The 25,336-nt window shown below is 45.6% G+C and overlaps 1 protein-coding gene, 1 non-coding gene and 1 pseudogene across 5 annotated transcripts in view; all 3 read left to right on the forward strand.

Annotated features, from left to right (window-relative positions):
- YTHDC1 (YTH N6-methyladenosine RNA binding protein C1) overlaps positions 1–21,184 on the forward strand; it is a 243,666-nt gene extending 222,482 nt beyond the window's left edge. For 3 of the 4 annotated variants that reach the window (XM_063919840.1, XM_063919844.1, XM_063919846.1), the window contains 3 exons: positions 5,125–5,187; positions 13,477–13,611; positions 20,127–21,184. In XM_063919840.1, the coding sequence (XP_063775910.1) occupies positions 5,125–5,187; positions 13,477–13,611; positions 20,127–20,348 (420 nt within the window). In that variant the 3' untranslated portion in view covers positions 20,349–21,184. The remainder of the gene's footprint in view (positions 1–5,124; positions 5,188–13,476; positions 13,612–20,126) is intronic. The other variant, XM_063919842.1, reaches the window with a different exon arrangement.
- Positions 15,691–15,798, forward strand: LOC134932419 (U5 spliceosomal RNA; annotated as a pseudogene).
- Positions 17,435–17,549, forward strand: LOC134961332 (U5 spliceosomal RNA). Its single transcript, XR_010187891.1, has one exon. It is a non-coding gene; the product is annotated as a U5 spliceosomal RNA (small nuclear RNA).
- Positions 21,185–25,336: the final 4,152 nt, after the last annotated feature.

Consider the following 25,336-nt stretch of genomic DNA (forward strand, 5'->3'; position numbering starts at 1 on the left):
GGATGCTGAAAATTATATTCTCATATAGGGTGCTGGTCATAGATCACAACTATTCAAATTCCCAGTACTTGAAGATGGCACAGAGGAGTTTTACAGCCATTTTAATTTCTGTAAAGCATTTTTTTGACCCATCTTTGCATTGAGTGGTTAGATTAGTTTTCTGCACTCTGGAATCCAAGGTCTGTGTTTTTGACATTGTTTGATCATATCCAGGAGGCATCCGATTATTTGGGCAATTATGTTCTCGATAGTGGACTAATTGGGTCTAGGATTTCAGCTCCAATGGTCGTGGCACAATATATCTGGAAAGGGAACTCTTGAGTCTCTTCTATTTTGTGGGTAATGTATTGTTAAACCTTGAACCTGTATAACATTATCAGTAAGGTGACGGGCATTAAAGATCCCGTTCATAGTTCCTGAAACCTTCAGAAAAATAGCATGACAGGCAGTCTGTTTACCCAGGAACATCTGTGGTAGATGGCTGTATACTTCTGTTCTGAGATCAGTCATTTATTTCCGTTTTAGATACGTGATTGAGTGGAATCGTAGATTAGTGTTATGAAGTCCACCAGGACAGTGTTTCACCATTGTTCTTCCTGGAGACCTTACTCTGAAGGTGTCAATTTAATCTTTGTCCTTTGGTGTAATAATTATGTTCCTGGAAGAGCAGTTGGAATTATGTTCAAATGTTTTATCTGTGCTAATACCAGACAGATATTTTTGGCCTATATTGAACTTGAAATCCTTTTAATATCCAAATCTGGTTGGGCAGGTTCTAGATGGAGTCTCTGAGGCGTGTCCTAAACTGCTTGGAGTGGAATGAGTATGTTATTGTCTTAGATTTGCATTCTAGATCATGGCCCTTACAGATGCAACAATCCTCATCTTACTGCGATGTGGCATGCTGCATGGCGTGCCAGGCTGAGACTATTCACAGCCGGCGATCGCTTCATTAATTCCTAAAGTCAAGGGATGGTGGTGTACATTGGGCGCCTAACCTTTCAGTGGACTTATAGCAGGGTCAAAACAATGGTCACCTCACACTACAAATATCTGTGTGGGTGTGATTTTGTTGAACTGATAACACACAGGATAATAATAAAATTAACACATTTAATACAGAGTTACATAAAACAACTAAAAGCGTACCAATAAGGTAAGCTAGGAGCCGCAGGTGTTAAAATGGGGCAGGGTGGTCAAAACTTCACCCTGCTCTGGCCCCTAAGCTTATCTGTGGATCGATGTCCCCGGATGGATGATAATCCTTGTGTAATGTTGTTCAAACAAAGCTGAAAACGTACCGGTAGGGTAGTTGAGGAGCCGCAGGTGTTTATGAAAAGCAGGGTGGTACAGACTTCACCCTGCTCTGGCTCCCAAGTTTACCACGGGTCGATGTCGGATGAATGAGCAGTCGGAGTTCTTTCTTTGGTCCAGTAACTGAAGAACAGGTAGCCAGGTAGCCAACGCGTTTCGAGATGTACAATCTCTTCCTCAGGGCTTGGTGGTTACTTTCCTCTTCAGATTCGGCTTTTAAAGATGGTGGGAAATGAGTTCCAGGTCAAAAGGTCACTGAGACCGGAAGTGCTTGAATAAAATCTCAAAATGGTTTATATACACTAAATTGCCCCATGTTAATGCAGTGGCAATACTTGTAAGGATATGTATCATAAAAGTGGGTGAAGATAATGTATTAACCTAATAATGTATGGTAAAGTGACCGGAAGTGAGTAGCGCCGGAATTCATAACCGGAAGTGACGCGGCGGGACAATCGGCCGCAGACAGAGTAATTAAAGGAATAAACTAAAATACATATGGGTGCTAAGGCCATGCTGGGCGAGTTTTAACATTCGAAGTGAGGTACTGGAGTGCATACAGTGGGGGATGCAGGCACTGATAAATTTGCGATTGCCGTGACCGGAAGTGACGCTAGGTTATGCGAGTCACTGACCGGAAGTGACATCGCGGAGGTTGTAAGACGATGGTGATCCTATTATGGACCAGTGAGGTTTAATAGAAATCCTGTGGGAATGCTTTTAAAGATTATAATGCTGGGTAGAACAATATCCAGTTGAAAGGACTATGGTAAACGTTTCGGTTTTTATACCATAATAAACGTTTGTGTTTTTATACCGGAAATGACGAGATCTCATCCCAAACGTTTATTATGGTATAAAAACCGAAACGTTTACCATAGTCCTTTCAACTGGATATTGTCCTACCCAGCATTATAATCTTTAAAAGCATTCCCACAGGATTTCTATTAAACCTCACTGGTCCATAATAGGATCACCATCGTTTTACAACCTCCGCGATGTCACTTCCGGTCAGTGACACGCATAACCTAGCGTCACTTCCGGTCACGGCATTCGCAAATTTATCAGTGCCTGCATCCCCCACTGTATGCACTCCAGTACCTCACTTCGAATGTTAAAACTCACCCAGCATGGCCTCAGCACCCATATGTATTTTAGTTTATTCCTTTAATTACTCTGTCTGCGGCCGATTGTCCCGCCGCGTCACTTCCGGTTATGAATTCCGGTCGCTACTCACTTCCGGTCACTTTACCATACATTATTAGGTTTAATACATTATCTTCACCCACTTTTATGATACATATCCTCACAAGTATTGCCACTGCATTAACATGGGGCAATTTAGTGTATATAAACCATTTTGAGATTTTATTCAAGCACTTCCGGTCTCAGTGACCTTTTGACCAGGAACTTATTTCCCACCATCTTTAAAAGCCGAATCTGAAGAGGAAAGTAACCACCAAGCCCTGAGGAAGAGATTGTACATCTCGAAACGCGTTGGCTACCTGGCTACCTGTTCTTCAGTTACTGGACCAAAGAAAGAACTCTGACTGCTCCTTCATCTGACATCGACCCGTGGTAAACTTGGGAGCCAGAGCAGGGTGAAGTCTGGACCACCCTGCTTTTCATAAACACCTGCAGCTCCTCAACTACCCTACCGGTACGTTTTCAGCTTTGTTTGAACAACATTACACAAGGATTATCATCCATCCGGGGACATCGATCCACAGATAAGCTTAGGGGCCAGAGCAGGGTGAAGTTTTGACCACCCTGCCCCATTTTAACACCTGCGGCTCCTAGCTTACCTTATTGGTACGCTTTTAGTTGTTTTATGTAACTCTGTATTAAATAATGTGTCAATTTTATTATTATCCTGTGTTATCAGTTCAACAAAATCACACCCACACAGATATTTGTAGTGTGAGGTGACCATTGTTTTGACCCTGCTATAAGTCCACTGAAAGGTTAGGCGCCCAAGGTACACCACCATCCCTTGACTTTTGTATTCTTTTGGGGGTAAGAAGGAAAACCCCGTAGGTGTATCCTAGGCTGCCCGATTTCCTTCTAGAGCCCAATAAGTTTTCCAACACCTGGCAAGCTTCATTAATTCCTGCATGCCATGCAGCAAGTTGTGTTGCAGCATGCTGCATCGCAGGAAAGATGAGCATGGCTACATCTGCATGGCAGCTATAGGGGTGTTATGGTCCCTAGGGGTGGGTGTGGATCATTAGATCGACAGTGTCTAGGTCGACAATGTTTAGGTCGACAGTCACTAGGTTGACAGGGTGTCTAGGTCGACATGTGCTATGTCGACAGGTCAAAAGGTCAACATGAGTTCTTTTTTTTTTTTTTTTTTTTGGTGTAGTTTTCTTCATAGAGTGACCAGGAACCCCAATTAGTGCACCGTGTCCACTCGCATGGCTCGCTTAGCTCGCCATGCTTCGGGATTACCGTTCCAATCGTAGTCCACGTGGATCGTTAAGTATGAAAGTAAAAAAAAAAGAAAAAGTGGAAAACTCATGTCGGCCTGTTGACCTAGAAACCCTGTCGATCTTCCAACCCTGTCGTCCTAGTGACTGTTGACCTATAGTGGTTGACCTAGACAGTGTCGATCTTCATACCGGATCCCCTAGGGGTGACATACATTCCTGAATTGGATGACCTATTAATCAAGACATATTCTCAACCTATCTCTCCATGTCCGTGTGACAATCCCAGACCTTGTTCTACCATGGGTGAATCATCAGCTACCGAGTACAAAGGATCCAAAGGATTTTTTGGTAGACTCCTTGTCTGTCCCATGGAGTTGTAATCTAATTTTAATTTTTCCTTTGGTAGCAACACTTTCACAGATACTAAACAAGGTAAAAAGGAAAGGGTGTTAATGGTGTTTCTACAACCTTTTTGTGACTTACCAAGAACATCATTGTACATGACGTTCTGAAGATTGCAGCAGGTCTGTCGTGTTATATTTCAGGCTTTAATGGTGTTACTTTTGCAGCCGTGACTCCTAATGCTAATGGATTTTTATGGTTTGAGTTACTGCTTGAGGCTAGAATGCAGATTTTGATTAGACATTCTACTCTGGAGTGAATAACACTTATTTATTTTGTTTGCATTTGGCGGTTGTGGTGGGGTTCTTTTAAAGGTCAGGTCCAACTCATTGCATTCTACATCTCAAGTTCAGGTTCTTGTAGGTGGATATTTTTTTTTTTCATCTCCTGTTTTGTTGGGATTTTTTAGTAAAATAACTGTAGGCACACTGCATAGTGGAGGGAGGAGGTTAGGCTTTGTTCTTTTTAGCGTGCCCATACTCCTGTTTGAACCTTCATACCCCGTTGCTCCAGTATCCCAAATAAATTCCGTAGTTTTTTACTAGCCTTAAATCCTATCACATATTTACACTTTTAAAGGCAAGAATGTACATGGACAACACAAATAATCATTTAAATCAAACCAGTCCCCACACACATTGAGTCTTTGTATGTGCCCTATGGGGGCTATTCAAATGTTGCTACGGTCAGATGCCCATTAGCCGCAGTCACATTTCAGCTCATACCTCTTGAGCTGTGCGCTGAAATATCTGAAAAGCCAGCTGTTTGGGTGACCAAACAGGACTTTTCCCCGACGCACCCATTACGGGTTTTGCTGCTTTATGCAGCTGAACCCTGTCTAACTGGACACTATAATTCTAGGGCGCCCAGAACGATTGAATAGCGCCCTTTAATTAACTAAATAACAAACATTTGAATAGCCCCCTTTGAACAGTCTTATGTGTGTTAGCCTTAATAAAGTGTTCTTTTCTTTCAGTCCTACAACGATTACGTGAGAGAGTTTCATAACATGGGACCACCACCTCCATGGCAGGGAATGGTTTGTGCCCTTTTTTTTTCTTAATTTAAATACCCAATCTCGTTATATGTATAGTAACATGCATAAGCATAGGGACCTACACACGGTGAGATTTGTACCATGCGATTTCCCTTTAAAGTCCCGGGAGCCGATATTGCATATACACACGGTGCGACCTGAACCATGTACATTTTGTACCATGCTAAAGAAAAAAAAAAGCTTATTTAAATAGTGGGTTGGTACTACAGGAGTGTGGGTGGCATTTTTTTCACAGGGGATAAATAGCGGCAGCCATTATAAGTAAAAAAAATTGGTGGTCAGTGGTTTTTAATACTTATCAAAAACTCATGGCTCCGGCTGCTGCTTGATGGCTTCCTTCCCTTCCTCTGCGCAGTGTGAAAAGAGGAGGGTTTAGGGAGTGGCTTGGGTGACGTAAATCGGGATCGCAAGGCTTTTCTGTACACGCGGTGCGATATGCACCGTGTTTGCTTGCGATCTGATCACATCTGGCATGCATGCACGAGATGTGTGCTTGCGATACCAACGTGGCAGGACGGTGCATCGGCATCGCAAGCCCTGGACACACAGTGCGATATGCACCATATTCGATGCGATTCAAACCATTTGCTTTAAATCGCAGGTGCATAGCACACCGTGTGTAGGCCCCTTAAATGTTTTATATTGTTTAAAAGATACATTGGTTTCTGTAGAGGAACTGCAGTGCAATTTTAAATTAGGGTGGACAGGTAGAGGGGCTTAAATATCTAACTAAAATTCTGTATTGTTCCCTGTGTAAGAGGATAGAGGTGCTAAATTACAAGCGAGACTGCCGTTAGCACATCACCACACAGACTGCCAGGCACGTTGAGTTTTGCTTACACAACAGCAGCTGCTGGCTGCTTACTTCTAATATTGGGTGAGAAACTGATTGAGTTCAGCAAGCATTGTATTATTGTCAAGTCGCAAATAAGAAGAATAGTAAAAAGAAATATTGACTTAAATAGTACTACATTGAAGAACCCCCCCCCCCCCCCCCCCCACACATGTTTAGGGCACATTACCCCGTTTTATCCATTTTCATACATTGGGGGATAAGTATCGCTACGATGTACGAAGGAAGGACTGCAGTAGATGTCTCCAATATCTGCTGCGATCCTCCATTTGTGACAGCTACTGCAACGCCAATAGATTTCTACAGGGGAAGCGATGCTGTCAGATTTACCCTCTCATTCCGGAGTTAGGACCGTGCAGCTAACAATATATGAAGATGGCATTGTGCTGCTGTAACCTATGGGCTACACTTTGCAGAAATTACCTGGTAGTGGGCGCCTTTGGATCCCTCCCCAGCAATGGCCGCTGCACAGTAAACTGCGCATGAGCCAGTGTCCCAACATAGGATCAGCAGTCTCCTCACATTGAACTCATCACAGGGACAGGCTCCTTTCGGAGCCCCTGACCCTGCATGTGTGTGTTCATTTGTCTGGTATAATCGCAAACTGCAAATTACCACACTAAAAAATTGGAGATCGCGCAGTGTAGTAATAAATTAATTATAATAGCAAAAAATAGACCTGCCAGTGGTTTTCAATAAACATTTGTACTTTATAGCAATTTTAAAAAACACATACATGACCACATTACAATGATACAGAAAAATAAAAAATGTGTGCAGTAACTCTCCAATGGATCCAATTTATGATTTTAGCACAGGCTAGTGACAAAAAAAAAGAAAGGATATGATATTAAGTTGCAACTGTTGATAAAATACCAGTCACTATTGTAACAATTGTGTGGATTTCCAGAAACTAAGCTGGGTGGCTGGGATAGGAACTAACAAAGTCAGTGATTAAATGGCTATAGTATCACTTTTATGTGGTCTGCTGTATTATATACTCACAGCACCAAATGAGCAGTCCCACTTTTCACATGTATATAGGTCACCGCTTTGTCCGTATACAACACCGGTTAGCAGTATCGCTTTTTTCAATTGGGCATTGGTTCCCGTTCAGCCTGCGTGCACAGTAGGCTACCCTTACTGGGTCATGAACTCCCCCGGCAGTGGGCGATGTCTGAGTGCCGTTCAGTTCTGGAAGCTGAGCGTCCTCGGCTTGTCGGCACCCGCTTGTTCTCACTGCTCAGGCTATGGCGATATTTCCAGGAACGGCAGCGAAATCCTTGGGAGCCGATACTGGTGCTGATGTCTGCAGCTTCACCAGCCCTCACCAGCCTCTGTCACATAGACCTAAACGTGTTTCGTCACTTCCTGTGACTTCTTCAGTAGGACTGCAGTGTGGTTTTGGGGTGCTAATATTGCGCCCAGATAGCATTGATAAAGTGATTATTGATAAATGGGCTCCTTACTCTTAATATTTGGTTGGATCTACTTGACTCATAATGTTCACAGTGGAAGTTTCTGTAGGTGGAATCTGTAGCGTGTCATATGGAACACAGTGTATAAACGGCAAATAGCTGTGCCTATTTAAAGCAACTTGTATTCATTTTTATTTCTCAAACGTCCTAGAGGATGCTGGTGATGCTTCAAGAACCATGGGGTATAGACGGGATCCGCAGGAGACATGGGCACTTTAAGACTTTAAAAGGGATGTGAACTGGCTCCTCCCTCTATGCCCCTCCTACAGACACCAGTTAGATTCTGTGCCCAGTGAGACTGGATGCACACTGAGGAGCTCCCCAGAGTTTCTCAGAAAGACTTTGTTAGGTTTATTATTTTCAGGGAGACCTGCTGGCAACAGGCTCCCTGCATCGTGGGACTGAGGGGGTGAGAAGCAGACCTACTTCTGTGAGTTTCAAGGCTCTGCTTCTTAGGCTACTGGACACCATTAGCTCCAGAGGGTCTGATTGCTAGGTACGCCTAAATGCTCGTTCCAGGAGCTGCGCCATCACCCCCCTTGCAGAGCCAGAAGTCAGAAGACGGGTGAGTAGAAGAAGATCTGAAGACTTCAGTGACGGCTTTGAGGCACCGCACTGCGGCCGCGCTGCGCGCCATGCTCCCACACACACAGCGGCACTACAGGGTGCAGGGCGCAAGGGGGGCGCCCTGGACAGCATGAAACCTCAAATAGACTGGCAAAAGAGGCTTACAGTGCCTGGGCACTAAAACCGGACCCCCGCCAGTATAAAGATTTGAAAAATAGCGGAGCTGAAGCGCGCCATTAAGGGGGCATGGCTTAGCCCTCACAGCTCTAATCAGCGCCATTTTCTCTTCACAGAGCTGCAGAGACGCTGGTCCTGACCTCCTACCACAGTATTTTGGTACTGTTTTATTAGTATAAAAGCGCTAACAGGTCTGATGCATTATTTTAATCGTTTCAGTACCGGGATAGGCGCTGGGTTGTGAGCTGGCAAAACTCCCTCTGTGTTTCTCTAACAGACTTTGCTGTGGGTTTGTCCCTTATAGCCCCAGTGTGGTTGTGGGTGTCGGTACGCGTGTGTCGTCATGTCTGAGGCTGAGTGCTCTTCCCAGGAGGAGGCTGGAGTGGGGACAGAAAAGACTGTGGGAGTGACCGTGTCGGCACCGCCGACGGCTGATTGGGTAAATATGTTGAGTGTTTTGAATGCAAATGTGGCTCGGTTGAATAAGAGATTAAATAAATCTGAGTCTCAGAACCAGACATGGAGATAATCCATGGAGGATGCATTATCGCAAGTTCAGACCTTCTTGGGGTCACAGAAGCGTTCATTTACCCAGATAGCGGATACAGATGACGACATGGACTCTGATTCCAGTGTCGACTATAGTGATGCCAGATTGAATCCTAAACTGGCTAAGAGCATTCAGTACATGATTGTGGCGATAAAAGACGTATTACATATCATGGAAGACCATGCTGTTCCTGATACTAGGGTCTGCATGTTTAAGGGAAAGAAACCTGAGGCGACGTTGCCTCCCTCTCATGAACTGTACGCTCTTTTTGAAAAAGCTTGGGAAAATCCTGACAAGAAGTTACATGTTCCCAAGAGAATTCCGGTGGCATATCCGTTCCCCTCTGGGGACAGGGAAAAGTGGGAGTCAACCCCCACGGTGGACAAAGCTCTATCGCGTCTGTCCAAAAAGGTGGCGCTTCCGTCTCCTGACGACGGCAGCCCTAAAGGATCCTGCGGATCGTAAGCAGGAAAATACACTAAAATCCATTTATGTCACTACAGGTACGCTGCTCAGGCCTGCCGTTGCATCGGCATGGGTGAGTAGCGCTATTGAAAAGTGGGCAGATAACTTGTCATCTGATATAGATTCCCTGGACAGGGATAGCGTGCTTTTGACACTGGGTCATATCAGGGACGCTGCAGCCTATCTAAAGGAAGCTGCGAGGGATATTGGCCTTTTGGGATCAAGGGCCAATGCCATGGCAGTCTCGGCTAGGAGGACATTGTGGATTCATCAATGGAATGCTGATGCTGACTCTAAGAAGACTATGGAGTCTCTGCCGTTTAACGGTAGTGTCTTGTTTGGTGACGGCCTCACTGACCTGGTATCTACGGCTACCGCGGGTAAGTCATCGTTCCTACCTTATGTTCCTGCACAACAAAAGAAAATGCCCCACTATCAGATGCAGTCCTTTCGGCCCAATAAATACAAAAAAGGACGAGGGTCTTCCTTCCTTACAAGAGGAAGGGGAAAAAGGTCACAGGCCGTGGCAAGTTCCCAAGAGCAGAAGTCCACCCCAGCTTCTACCAAATCCACCGCATGGCGCTGGGGCTCCTCTGCGGCAGTCCGCACCGGTGGGGGCACGTCTCCAACTCTTCAGTCAGGTCTGGGTTCGCTCGGCCCTGGATCCTTGCGTATTAGAAATAGTAGCCCAAGGGTACAAATTGGAGTTTCAAGAGGTGCCCCCTCACCGATTTTTCAAATCGGCTTTGCCAGCTTCTCTTCCAGAAAGGGAGGTAGTATGCGCTGCAATACTAAAGCTGTGTCAAAATCAAGTCATTGTCACGGTACCCCCGTCACAACAGGGGGAAGGCTTTTATTTGAGCCTGTTCGTGGTCCCGAAGCCGGATGGCTCAGTCAGACCGATTCTGAAAAAATTCAAATTCAAGATGGAATCTCTCCAAGCAGTGATCTCCAGTCCGGAGGAGGGGGATTTTATGGTGTCGGTCGACATAAAGGATGCCTACTTGCATGTCCCCATATATCCTCCACATCAGGCTTATCTGAGGTTTGCTGTTCAGGATTGTCATTACCAATTTTAGACGTTGCCGTTTGGTCTGTCCACGGCTCCGAGTATTTTCACCAAGGTTATGGCGGAAATGATGGTTCTCCTGCGCAAGCAGGGAATCACAATTATCCCGTACTTGGACGATCTCCTGATAAAGGCGAGATCCAAGGAGCAATTACTGAAAAACGTTACGCTCTCCCTGACAATTCTGCAAAAACATGGTTGGCTCCTAAACTCGCCAAAATCACAGTTGGTTCCGACAACACGGCTGTCGTTCTTGGGTATGATTCTGGATACAGAATTAGAGTTTTTCTTCCAGTGGAAAAGGCTCTGGAAATACAGAACATGGTAAACAGATTCTGAAACCGGCAAGAGTGTCGATTCTTCAATGCACTCGGTTGCTGGGGAAGATGGTGGCGGCCTAGGAGGCCATTCAGTTTGGCAGGTTCCATGCCAGAGTGTTTCAGTGGGACCTGTTGGACAAGTGGTCTGGGTTTTACCTGTACATGCACCGGAAAATAATGCTATTTTCCAGGACCAGAATCTCTCTCCTGTGGTGGCTGCACAGTTCTCACCTTCTGGAGGGACGCAGGTTCGGGATTCAGGATTGGATCCTGGTGACCACAGATGCAAGTCTCCGAGGCTGGGGAGCAGTCACACAGGGGAAAAATTTCCAGGGAAAATGGTCAAGCCAGGAAGCTTGTCTGCACATAAACATTCTGGAATTAAGAGCCATTTACAACGGCCTTCGGCAAGCGGAACATCTTCGCGGTCTGCCCGTCTTGATTTAGTCAGACAACGTAACAGCAGTGGCGTACATAAACCGCCAGGGCGGAACAAAGAGCAGACCAGCGGTGGCGGAGGCCACAAAAGTTCTTCGCTGGGCGGAGAAACATGCAAGCGCTCTGTCGGCAGTTTTCATTCCAGGAGTGGACAACTGGGAAGCAGACTTCCTCAGCAGACACTATCTCCATCCAGGAGGGTGGGGTCTTCATCAAGAGGTCTTTGCGGAAGTGACAAGTCGTTGGGGAATTCCTCAAATAGACATGATGGCGTCTCGCCTCAACAAGAAACTTCAGAGATACTGTTCCAGGTCGAGGGACCCTCAAGCAATAGCGGACGCCCTGGTGACACCGTGGGTATTTCAGTCGGTCTATGTGTTCCCTCCACTTCCACTCATTCAAAAGGTGATAAAGATCATAAGAAGAACAAAGGTTCAGGCGATACTCATTGTTCCAGACTGGCCAAGGAGGGCCTGGTATCCAGATCTTCAAGAATTACTCATACAGCAGGGACCGTGCGTGTATCAAGACTTACCGCGGCTGAGTTTGACGGCATGGCGGTTGAATGCCAAATCCTAGCCCGAAAGGGTATTCCAAGTGAAGTCATTCCCACACTACTTCAGGCTAGAAAAGAGGTAACGGCGAAGCATTACCACCGTATTTGGAGAAAATGTGTCTTGGTGGGACTCCAAGAAGGCTCCTACGGGAGAATTTCAGCTGGGGCGTTTGCTCCATTTTTTACAAGCAGGTGTGGATGCGGGCCTAAAGTTAGGCTCCATTAAAGTACAAATTTCGGCCTTATCAGTTTTCTTTCAGAAAGAGTTGGCCTCCCTTCCAGAAGTTCAGACCTTCATGAAAGGCGTGCTACACATACAATCTCCCTTTGTGCCCCCAGTGGCACCATGGGATCTTAATGTGGTGTTGCAGTTCCTGCAATCTCATTGGTTTGAACCTTTGCGCAAGGTTGAGTGGAAATTCCTTACTTGGAAAGTAGTCATGTTGTTGGCCTTGGCATCCGCAAGGCGGGTATCTGAATTGGCGGCTTTGTCTCAGAAAAGCCCCTATTTAATCTTCAATGCTGATAGAGCGGAGTTGAGAACTCGTCAGCAATTTCTGCCAAAAGTGGTTTCATCGTTTCACGTAAACCAGCCTATTGTGATGCCAGTGGCTACTGACACCTTGGCGGAATCTAAGTCTCTCGATGTGGTCAGAGCTTTGAAAATCTGTCGCCAAAACGGCTCAAATTAGGAAAACAGAGGCTCTGTTTGTCCTGTGGGCTCCCAACAAGATTGAGGCGCCTGCTTCCAAGCAGACTATTGCACGCTGGATCTGTAATACGATTCAGCAGGCTCATTCTACGGTGGGATTGCCGTTACCGAAATCAGTGAAGGCCCATTCTACCAGAAAGGTGGGTTCATCCTGGGCAGCTGCCCGAGGGGTATCGGCATTACAGCTTTGCCGAGCTGCTACTTGGTCGGGATCAAACACCTTTGCGAAGTTTTACAAGTTTGATGCCCTGGCTGAGGAGGACCTCTTGTTTGGTCAATCGGTGCTGCAGAGTCATCCGCACTCTCCCGCCTGTTCTAGAGCTTTGGTATAAACCCCATGGTTCTTGAAGCATCCCCAGCATCCTCTAGGACGTATGAGAAAATAGGATTTTAATACCTACCGGTAAATCCTTTTCTCCTAGTCTGTAGAGGATGCTGGGCGCCCGTCCCAGTGCGGGCTGTATCTGCAGTTATTGGTTATGGTTACACACATGTTGTGTTGAGTTCAGTCAGTTTGTGACTGATGTTGGTCATGCCGTTGCATGCATTGTTGTTGAATGCCATGTTGTACGGTGTGTTTAAGGTGTGAGCTGGTATGTATCTCACCTTAGTTTTAAAAATTAAATAAATCCTTTTCCTCGAAATGTCAGTCTCCCTGGGCACAGTTCCTATAACTGGAGTCTGGAGGAGGGGCATAGAGGGAGGAGCCAGTTCACACCCCTTTTAAAGTCTTAAAGTGCCCATGTCTCCTGCGGATCCCGTCTATACCCCATGGTTCTTGAAGCATCCCCAGCATCCTCTACGGACTAAGAGAAAAGGATTTACCGGTAGGTATTAAAATCCTTTTTTCATAATTAAGTGTTAACCAATTTACCTGTCTTTCATTGCAATAGATGTGTTAATTTTAGGCAATTTAGTTATAGAAATACTCAAACTTTGGTAACATGCTTAACTTTAATTAATACTGTATTTGAAGCAGCAGGCAGTTTTATCATGGAAGGTCATGCAGAGCACATATAGCTAGATGCAGAAACCTTTCAAAACCATAAGTCTCATGCTTTCTTGTTTGTTTTTTTTTCCCCTCAGCCTCCGTACCCTGCAATGGAACAGCCTCCACATCACCCATATTATCAGCATCATGCCCCTCCACCTCAAGCACATCCACAGTTTTCAGGTCACCATCCAGTTCAACATGATACACGATATCGGGATAAACGGGTTGTAAGTTGTTAAGAATCTTCAATACCTACTAAAGTATCAAAACAAGGGAATGGACTATAAACTAGGATTGTGATCCCATAATAGAGACGTGTTGCACTATTGTTTTGGGGGCCTCCGTTTCTCCCATCTTAAACTGTTATGTGTACCTTTAAAAATAGGATATATAAAGACAGACTGGTTTGCAGATCTGGTTTATTGTATATGTTTATTGTGGGTTTTAAATGACATGCAGCCATTAAAGATAGTAACTGTACCTGTAATGGAATATGTAATATGGTAAAAGGCAGACCTATTGCAGCTTTTTCTTTATCATCCACTAGGGGTCACTGGAGTACTCTTGGGATATGGACGGGCGTAGCCGAACAAGGGCACTGAATATTTAAATTTAGGACCCTCCCCCCCCTCCATATCCCCGAGTACCTCAGTGTACGACCTCAGTGTTTTTTCGGTGCTCACAGCACGAACAAGGCTTGTGGTATATCCACACTTGGATTTTTATTTTTAAATTTTTATTTTTACTTTTTATTTTTACACTTAGCACATCCCTTCCCAGTTTCTGGAAAAACATGGGTCCGGGATAGTGCCGCTGCACGGGCAGCGAATGGCGTGTCGGTCCTCACAAAGAGCACCCTCACAGCCACAGGCGCTACAAGGCAGCGCATGGCGTGTCGGTCCTCACAAAGAGCACCCTCACAGCCACAGGCAGACTGTCTCCTACTGCAACTGGACGGAGATTACAAGCCCCGTCACAGCCAGGAGGAGAGCTGAAAACTGGACGGTGCTTACAGTAAGAAGCCCCGTCACAGCCAGGATGGAAGCCCCGTCACAATCTGGACGGAGCTTACAGAAGTGCGACACTGCAAGGTATGGTGGGGGGGTCAGGGCGGTCAGCTCACGCTGCCGCCCTGCTGTGTGGGAAAAGCCTTTATTTTTACCGCCGCTTACAGAGGACCCCGCTGAACGAGAGAGCGGCCGCACGTCACTCACAGACGCCGGCCGCTCTCCCAGCCACTGTACCAGTACTCTGCCACTGTAACCGAGCGGCCGCACGTCACTCAGACGCCGGCCGCTCTCCCAGCACGGTAACCGAGCGGCCGCACGTCACTCAGACGCCGGCCGCTCTCCCAGCCACTGTACGCGAGCGCCGCCCAAGCAGCCACTCTGCGTACCCGGGTCTAAAGCTCCGAGCGGCCGTACGTCACTAAAGACGCCGGCCGCTCTTCCAGCGCTGCACCCGGCCACTGCTGTATGAGGCGCCGCCCGTTCCTAGGGCTCCCCGGCGCACTATACCAGCGCTCCCCGGGTTTCCCCAAGCTCCCTGCACTCGCTTCCGGCGCTGCACAGGGAGAAGCTACATCACAAGCAGCGCGGCTGCGGGGGGGTGACGGTGAGTAAAGCCCATAGCAGCAGCAAAGGCTGCATGGGTTAAGACACTGCTCAGTTCTAAATAAGAGACTGCTCAGTTTTTAAACAAGTTATTGACCCATAGCAGCAGCAAAGGCTGCTTGGGAATAAGATATGTTGGAAATAATACATCACTGCAGGCAGTGTTGAGTAAAGCCCATAGCAGCAGAAGGCTGCATGGGGTAAGAGACTGCTTAGTGTTTAAACAGTTAATGAAATAACTGGAAGGCTAACTAAAGCATAAGGCTGCATAATGTATTGTAAACTGCACGGATTTTACTGTATAATAGACCTGTAACTGTAGAATAGGCTATTAAGCCTATATTTAATGTATAATAGGCTATTAAGCCTATATATTAACGCTGCAGCAGGTAACCTGTCCTGTGATTTTCAGTGGAAGCATGGCATGACGGTCATTTTAATCATTGCTGTTCTTCCAGGTTATAATTCCAGAACATTCCGCCCATACACCTATACTCCACAAGGAGGCGCAGGGGTGTTAGTGGGAATTTTTTGGTTCAGTTTTCACATAAGTCAGCCATGTAATCTGTATTTCTAATTAATTCTAGAACATTCCTGCCCTACATCTCTCAGCCACCAGAGGCGCAGGGAAGTTAGTAGGAATTTGGTTGGGGTTTCATATGCCCATGTGAACTGCTTTTCACATAAAAGACAATATTTTGATTTCTCTTCATATCGAATAAATCTTTCGTTTTTTGCTAAAGATTTCCGTAGAGAGAAACAAGCTTGAGTTTCATATGAATATGCTGTTCAGCAATAACATATATATATATATGACACATAATAACTTCATTAAGTCGTGCAAGTGTCTGTCTATTGCCTATTATTTTATGGTGTCTGTCTACATAGCGAGTAAGGCTATAGTGCAGACTAAAAATAATTTTAAAAATCCTATGTTAACATTGGCAATTCAAATTAAAAGAGCGGTAACATCGGAGTCTCGAAATGACTCCGCCAGCCCTAACAAAAGACAGTCTTCCAAAGGGCCAATTTCCCTTTGGGTACCAGAGTGTTTATTTCACTCGATTCTATGTCAAATTATAACTACGAGTGAGAAGGGTACATTAGACCAGCACTCAGATAGTGCGGGGGGGTTGTTAACAACCATACATAATCGTTTCCAAAAGGACGCGATCCGCCATTGCTAGATGATTTTCTTTCAAACATTATAAAAACCCAGGATACATTTGGGTCACTAGAATCTATGTATCAAACAATGACGATCACTGGTAAAAGAAGCTGCAGAGTATATCTGTAAAGCTTCTGCTAACGCCGGTTATTTTCATTGTCGCTAGTTAAGCGCGACAAGGCCAGAGCTTGTTTGCTCATAAATTTGATATACTTGTAACGGTATTTTATCCCTTTATGATATTCAGCCATTACCGCATACAGTATATTTGTAACGGCGTTTTATCCCTTTATAAGGAACAGTCACGCCTTGTAACGACAGGACGTTACAGTCAGCAAGCCAGTGGTTTGATGACTTCTTTTACAATTGTGGAAGCGCGTATTTACATGTTACATTTGCGAGGTTTCAGGACTTCAACTCATACAGGTCTCAGCTATTTACAGCTTAAAGGACAAAACTGCCTCTGTCGAACGGTTGGCAGGTTGTCATTTAGTCTTTGCAGGTTTATAAACCAGGCAGTAGTACGCCAACAGAGTCAGAGTTACTTATTCCCCTCTGTTTGAGCAAAACCAAACAGCTCCGTTGCAATATCAATCAGCAAGTCATTTACTACAGTTAGAAAATGGATTTTCTGCGGTTAGTATTTGCTTATTGGAGCCACACAATTGCATAATTGCATTTGAATGCGTATTTACCCAGTCCGGTTTGTTCTTCACAGGTTCTAGCGGTTGCAAATCGCCACAACCATTAACCATTTCATGTCTACCGTTGCTTATCGCTTTGGGTATTTACCAAAGTGAGGTTGGGATGATAGCTCATCTCACATAAGAACTCTGTCTCAACAAAGTTCCTTTAACTTGCGCTACTAAGGTATACTGCGGTAGCAGATCAAGTTCGAAAACAATCACATCTAATTCCGTCTAAACGATGTCAATGCCTAGGTAAGATGATAAATACGGTAAATCAAAGACTTTTACCTACTACACCAGCAATAACAAATGTACGTCTAGTAATTAGTGCAAAACACGCACACTAGCGGTACATTGGTGTATTCACCTATTAAGAATAAAGTTGTGTTTTCAATTTAGTTCGCCACCCTTCACTCGCGTTTCCCTCAGAGGGAAAAGGGTGCATATACTCTGGACGACAGTCGCAGAGGGTCAGGATTTGTAGTTAAAATCAGCAACAAAGATTGCTGTCGATAAAGGTCCTAGAACTCTGTGCATTTTACAATGCAATACATGATTCGCTTTCAGTCTGACCAGGTATATACTCTGGTTTCTCTTCAGAACGAATAAATCTTTCGCCTTTTACTAAAGATTTCTGTGGAGAGGAACAACCATGAGTTTCAGGTAAATGTTTGATGCCTGTCTCACGCTGGCCTTAAGCAGTCAAACAAGGCAACGGCAGTTGCATACACAACAACCAGTGAGAACCAAGAAGCCGCATGGTAATGCGGCATGTGACTCAAATCCTCAATGGCTTAGAACACCATTAGGTGAAAATGTCAAGAGATCATTACGTGAGTGGACATCTGTTAGACAGAGGATCTCACCCGTCAGGATTTGGATCCTGAAAACTGGACATTAAATCCACAGGTGTTTCATATGCGAGTCCACAGAAGGGGGTTACCCTCAAGTATACATGATGGCATCTCGCCACAATTACAAAAGCTCAGTATGTGTACAAAACAGATCACAAGGGCAGTGGCGGTGGAGTCTCTCACATTCATGTGGTCATTCAGCATCGTGTATCTGGCTCCACCAGTTTCCGCTGCTCTCTCCGTTGTCAAAACGGCTCATAAGACAGTTTGTCACAGTCATACTGGTGGTAGCTCATGGGTTTCGGAGAAGTTTGCTTCTCGAATTTTCAAGGAATACTTGCACACGATCTTGGCCCGCTCATAATACGTCCAACCTGTTACATCAGGGAACGTTAGTTTACCCATAGTTACCTATGTACCTATTATCTATGTACCGCAGCTGCGGTTGACGGGGTGAGGGTGCAGACCGCCCTCTTAAGAAATTGAGCATTACAGTATCGGTTATACTAACCATGTTACGAAATAGTAAGCCGTTTAAGGCAGCTCATTTTTTACAAAATTTCGTGGGCTTACATAGGTTGTAAACCTCGGAAGTTTCCAACATCATCCTTCAAGTAACCCGTATTCTGTTAAACGGGGTGGAATGGAAAACTGCGTTGATCTGCACGAAGAGTGCAGGTATCTGTGTGGTAAACTTATTTTCAAAGACGTTTGCCTCTATTGGCGTCTGTACACATCTTTCTACAAGGTGTCATCAAAGTTCACACTCTATTTATCCCACCTACAGCGCCAGGCGACTTGAAGTTGGGTTCAGATTTCTTACAGTTTTCATATTTTGAACCCTTTCAACAAATGGGAATTAAGTTTCTCACTTTGGAAAACAATTTTCTTATAGCCTTGGCTTCGGCAAGGGTTTTGTTTTCATATTTGGGTGCCTTGTATTCCAAGCCACCGTATTTGAGTTTTCTCATGACAAAGCAGATCTTCGGACGAATCACGCTTTCGTATTCTTCACATCAATATACCAATAGGGGTTCCTGTGTGGACAGCACATTCTAGAATTCTGAATGTGGTACACGCATTACGCGTTTATATATGTCCCGAACGTCAACAGTACGTGATATGAATACGTTGTTTGTTCTCTATGATACTGCCAACTGGGGTTAGCCAGTTTCTTAGCAGACATTATCCAGTTGGGTAATAATAATGACTACAAGTCAGGTTTACTTTAAGGCTAAGTTACAATCGCCTACGTCAGTAATAGCTCATCCCACAGGTTCTGTGGGAATGTCAGACCCAGTGGGTCGTGGAGTGTCTAAAACGCGGCTATATAGCCTTCATGTGCACCATGTTTGTGCACGTTTACACGTTATAAATGGTGGCGCCATCAGCATCTAGCTTTGGGCTGCCTACTGTTACAAGTATCAAACAGCTCTCCCGCCCACGAGGGAAGCTTTGGTACGTCCCAAGAGTACTCCAGTGACCCCTAGTGGATGATAAAGAAAATAGGATTTTGGTACTTACCAGGTAAATCCTTTTCTTTGAATCCATAGGGGGCACTGGACGCCCACCCAGAGCAGTTTTACCGGGGTTGTTTTAAGCTCGAGGGAGCTTAGGGTAACAAGTTTTACTTCATTGATATTAAGCTCAGAGGAGCTTATGGTAACACATTTTCACCGATTGGTTCAAATTATAAAGTTCTATCGGTTATGGTGTCAACTGTTTAGTTGACAGTAAGGTTATGGGTCAACATTGTGTTGTCCGTTATGTTATAGGTATTCTCCATTGTCAACCTCTCTATATCGTTCCTGTTCGCTCAGTAAAAAACACTGAGGTCGTACACTGAGGTACTCGGGGATATGGAGGGGGGGGAGGGTCCTAAATTTAAATATTCAGTGCCCTTGTTCGGCTACGCCCGTCCATATCCCAAGAGTACTCCAGTGCCCCCTATGGATTCAAAGAAAAGGATTTACCTGGTAAGTACCAAAATCCTATTTTTTTTTTCTGTGCTATGTGTGGCCTCCCTTAGATCTCCAGCCAGTTAGCAAGTCTTACAGTATGTGAATGGCGGTTGTTTGCTGGCATCGTTATCAATGAACATGCTATGTACTTTATTTTCAGCTTTGCTTGTGATAATTACTTAACCACCTCATGCTTAGTCCACTTCTGCACTGTAGTCAATGAGCCTACAATACAAAAAAAATGTGTTCCCAACCATAGGCAGTCATGCCAGCATTGCAGTTTTAAACCAGCGCTGAAAATCCCATCGAACAAAGAAACCAGCATATCAGGAGTACAGTAAACATTATTCATGATTTATTTTTTAGTCCCACATTATAGTCCTGCTACTGATCTGCTAATTTCAAGAAAATATTTTATTGTTTAGCCTTTAACCAGATGTTTTCTTTGTTTGTGTAGCATGACTATGATATGAGAGTGGATGACTTCCTTAGGCGCACGCAAGCTGTCGTCAGTGGCAGAAGAAGCCGTCCCAGGGAGCGGGAGAGAGAGCGTGAAAGAGAACGGCCCAGAGACAACCGGCGAGACAGAGGACGCGACCGTGACAGAGATCGGGACAGGGAAAGATTGCGTGACAGAGATAGAGGCGATAGAGGAGACCGAGGCAGATACAGAAGATAACTTCATGAGCCAGCATTTCTGTGCACATGGATGTGTCCTTTGTGTATTTATAAAGTAGCAACATTTCTGTTAAAGCTGTCTATTTTAAGAGTTCAAACAATAACCTACATTTGTTTTTGCTTTGATCCACTGTTGTGCACATACATTGTCAGCTGGAGAAATCTTAAAATGACTAATCTGGTGCACTTGGGTCTGTTGGAGAGCTTTTTGTACTTCATAGTAAAATTATAGCTATGTAAGTGTCCTCCATGTATATTCTTCTTGAAACCTAGTTCTGCGCTATAGCCAGTCCAATGTGCGTAAAAGCAGAAACTCTTCTTGAAGGCCATCTCAAACTGTTATGGTTTTTCTTTTTCTCCCTCTTTATACATAGCTGCAGTTGATTCTGTGAAAATAATGCTGCTATAAAGTATGCAATTTTTGAAGGTTAGACTCAGAACATATTATAAATGGCACAAGCGTTCCCATACTCTGTGAAGAAAGCAATACTGTTAAGAGTACTTGAGATGTGTATACAAATGATGCTCTACCTTGTGTCTGAATGGAGAGTGGACACAACCTGTGTGTGTGCTAGGTAGTGTGACCATGTTAGCTTCTGCTATCATTATGTATTGAATTAATAACGTGTAATTTAATTTGTTACTACAGTGGTCTCTTAAGCCATTTGATAGCAGCTGTTCAGCTAATTTCCCTCTGCTGCAAAGCCTTTTTTATTTTGTCTAGCCCTATACTCTTTTGTGCCATGTTTTTTTTTTTTTTTTAAATAAAGCCACTGTGGAAATATTAAGTTAACCTGTTCATTTGAATGGTTTTATAAAAACAAAAAATTCTACTAACTCAGTCTTTGGTATCTTGTCTCTCAATTTTTTTTTTTAATTTTATAAGTATATACTGTTAAGAAGACAAGGTGTTTTGATATAGGTCACTCTGGCAGCCAGTACATACTTGGTATCATACAAACAATTGCTGCCTGACAGAATTGCTGTGTACATGTTGAAATATAGCACACCGACTAGACAAACATTTCTGTTTAGGGGTCTTTAAGCCTTTGGGGGTTTTTTTGTTGGTGTCTGCCTAAAAAGTTTAGGATTGTACCAATATTTCTCTGACGTCCTAGTGGATGCTGGGAACTCCGAAAGGACCATGGGGAATAACGGCTCCGCAGGAGACTGGGCACAATTAAAGAAAGCTTTAGGTCACCTGGTGTGCACTGGCCCCTCCCACTATGACCCTCCTCCAAGCTTCAGTTAGATTTTGTGCCCGGCCGAGGTTGGATGCACACTAGGGGCTCTCCTGAGCTTCTAGAAAGAAAGTATAGAATTAGGTTTTTTATTTTACAGTGAGACCTGCTGGCAACAGGCTCACTGCAGCGAGGGACTAAGGGGAGAAGAAGCGAACCTACCTGCTTGCAGCTAGCTTGGGCTTCTTAGGCTACTGGACACCATTAGCTCCAGAGGGATCGACCGCATGGAACTGGCCTTGGTGTTCGGTCCCGGAGCCGCGCCGCCGTCCCCCTTACAGAGCCAGAAGCAAGAAGAGGTCCGGAAAATCGGCGGCAGAAGACATCAGTCTTCACTAAGGTAGCGCACAGCACTGCAGCTGTGCGCCATTGCTCCTCATGCACACTTCACACTCCGGTCACTGAGGGTGCAGGGCGCTGGGTGGGGGGGGCGCCCTGAGCAGCAATAAAAACACCTTGGCTGGCATATATATCACAATATATAGCCCCAGAGGCTATATATGTGATAAATACCCCTGCCAGAATCCATAAAAATGCGGGAGAAAAGTCCGCGAAAAAGGGGCGGAGCTATCTCTCTCAGCACACTGGCGCCATTTTCTCTTCACAGTGCAACTGGAAGACAGCTCCCCAGGCTCTCCCCTGTAGTTTTCAGGCTCAAAGGGTTAAAAAGAGAGGGGGGGCACTAAATTTAGGCGCAATATTGTATATACAAGCAGCTATTGGGAAAAATTCACTCAATATAGTGTTAATCCCTAAATTATATAGCGCTCTGGTGTGTGCTGGCATACTCTCTCTCGGTCTCCCCAAAGGGCTTTGTGGGGTCCTGCCCTCAGTCAGAGCATTCCCTGTGTGTGCGCGGTGTGCCGGTACGGCTGTGTCGACACGTTTGATGAGGAGGCTTATGTGATGGCAGAGCAGATGCCGATAAATGTGATGTCGCCCCCTGGGGGCCGACACCAGAGTGGATGGATAGGTGGAAGGTATAAACCGACAGTGTCAACTCCTTACATAAAAGGCTGGATGACGTAACAGCTATGGGACAGCCGGCTTCTCAGCCCGCGCCTGCCCAGGCGTCTCAAAGGCCATCAGGGGCTCAAAAACGCCCGCTCCCTCAGATGGCAGACACAGATGTCGACACGGAGTCTGACTCCAGTGTCGACGAGGTTGAGACATATACACAATCCACTAGGAACATCCGTTACATGATCCCGGCAAATAAAAAATGTGTTACGCATTTCTGACATTAACCCAAGTACCACTAAAAAAGGGTTTTATGTTTGGGGAGAAAAAGCAGGCAGTGTTTTGTTCCCCCATCAAATGAGTGAATGAAGTGTGAAAAAGCGTGGGTTCCCCCGATAAGAAACTGGTAATTTCTAAAAAGTTACTGATGGCGTACCCTTTCCCGCCAGAGGATAAGTTACGCTGGGAGATATCCCCTAGGGTGGATAAGGCGCTCACACGTTTGTCAAAAAAGGTGGCACTGCCGTCTTAGGATACGGCCACTTGAAGGTACCTGCTGATAAAAAGCAGGAGGCTATCCTGAAGTCTGTATTTACACACTCAGGTACTAGACTGAGACCTGCAGATAGTGCTGCTGCAGCGTGGTCTGTAACCCTGTCAAACAGGGATACTAGTTTGCGAACATAAGACGTCGTCTTATATATGAGGGATGCACAGAGGGATATTTTGCCGGCTGGCATCCAGAATTAATGCAATGTCCATTCGGTCAGGAGGTTATTAGAGACCCGACACTGGACAGGTGATGCTGACTTTAAAAGGCACATAGAGCCTTATAAGGGTGAGGAATTGTTTGGGGATGGTCTCTGGGACCTCTTATCCACAGCAACAGCTGGGAAGAAATTTTTTTACCTCAGGTTTCCTCACAGCCTCAGAAAGCACTGTATTATCAGGTACAGTCCTTTCGGCTTCAGAAATGCAAGCATGTAAAACGAGGGAAGAGGGAAAAAGCTGCACCAGTCAGCCAGTTCCCAGAATCAAAATTCTTCCCCCGCTTCCTCTGAGTCCACCGCATGACGCGGGGGCTCCACAGGCGTAGCCAGGTACGGTCGGGGGCCGCCTCTAAAATTTCAGCGATCAGTGGGCTCGCTCACAGGTGGATCCCTAGATCCTTCAAGTAGTATTTCAGGGGTACAAGCTGGAATTCGAGGCGTCTCCCCCCCGCCGTTTCCTCAAATCTGCCTTGCCGACAACTCCCTCAGGCAGGGAGACTGTGCTAAAGGCAATTCACAAGCTGTATTCCCAGCAGGTGATAGTCAAGGTGCCCCTACTTCAACAAGGACGGGGTTACTATTCCACACTGTTTGTGGTACCGAAACCGGACGGTTCGGTGAGACCCATTTTATATTTGAAGTCCTTGAACACATACATAAAAAAATTCAAGTTCAAGATGGAATCGCTCAGGGCGATTATTGCAAGCCTGGAGGAGGGGGATTACATGGTATCCCTGGACATCAAGGAGGCTTACCTACATGTCCCCATTTACCATCCTCACCAGGAGTACCTCAGATTTGTGGTACAGGATTGCCATTACCAATTCCAAACACTGCCGTTTGGACTGTCCACGGCACCGAGGGTCTTTACCAAGGTAATGGCAGAAATGATTATACTCCTTCGAGAAAGGAAGTTTTAATTATCCCGTACTTGGACGATCTCCTTATAAAGGCGAGGTCCAAGGAGCAGTTGTTGGTCGGAGTAGCACTATCTCGGGAAGTGCTACAACAGCACGGATGGATTCTATACATTCCAAAGTCACAGCTGGTTCCTACCACACGCCTACTGTTCCTGGGGATGGTTCTGGACATGGAACAGAAAAAAGTGTTTCTCCCGCAGGAGAAAGCCAAGGAGCTGTCATCTCTAGTCAGAGACCTCCTGAAACCAAAACAGGTATCGGTGCATCACTGCACACGAGTCCTGGGAAAAATGGTAGCTTCTTACGAAGCAAAATTCCATTCGGCAGGTTCCATGCAAGAACCTTTCAGTGGGACCTCTTGGACAAGTGGTCGGGATCGCATCTTCAGATGCATCGGCTGATAACCCTGTCTCCAAGGACCAGGGTATCTCTACTGTGGTGGCTGCAGAGTGCTCATCTTCAAGAGGGCCGCAGATTCGGCATACAGGACTGGGTCCTGGTAACCACGGATGCCAGCCTTCGAGGCTGGGGGGCAGTCACACAGGGAAGAAATTTCCAAGGACTTTGGTCAAGTCAGGAGTCGTCCCTACACATAAATATTCTGGAACTGAGGGCCATTTACAATGCCCTAAGTCTGGCAAGGCCTCTGCTTCAAAACCAGCCGGTACTGATCCAATCAGACAACATCACGGCAGTCGCCCATGTAAACAGACAGGGCGGCACAAGAAGCAGGATGGTGATGGCAGAAGCCACAAGGATTCTCCGATGGGCGGAAAATCACGTCTTAGCACTGTCAGCAGTGTTCATTCCGGGAGTGGACAACTGGGAAGCAGACTTCCTCAGCGGACACGACCTACACCCGGGAGAGTGGGGACTTCATCCAGAAGTCTTCCAACTGTTGGTAAACCGTTGGGAAAGGCCACAGGTGGACATGATGGCGTCCCACCTAAACAAAAAACTAGAGAGATATTGCGCCAGGTCAAGGGACCCTCAGGCGATAGCTGTGGACGCTCTAGTGACACCGTGGGTGTACCAGTCAGTTTGTGTTCCCTCCTCTGCCTCTCATACCAAGGGTACTGAGAATAATAAGAAAACGAG

The sequence above is a fragment of the Pseudophryne corroboree genome, chromosome 1, assembly GCF_028390025.1.
Source record: "Pseudophryne corroboree isolate aPseCor3 chromosome 1, aPseCor3.hap2, whole genome shotgun sequence".
Classification (NCBI taxonomy): Eukaryota; Metazoa; Chordata; class Amphibia; order Anura; family Myobatrachidae; genus Pseudophryne; species Pseudophryne corroboree.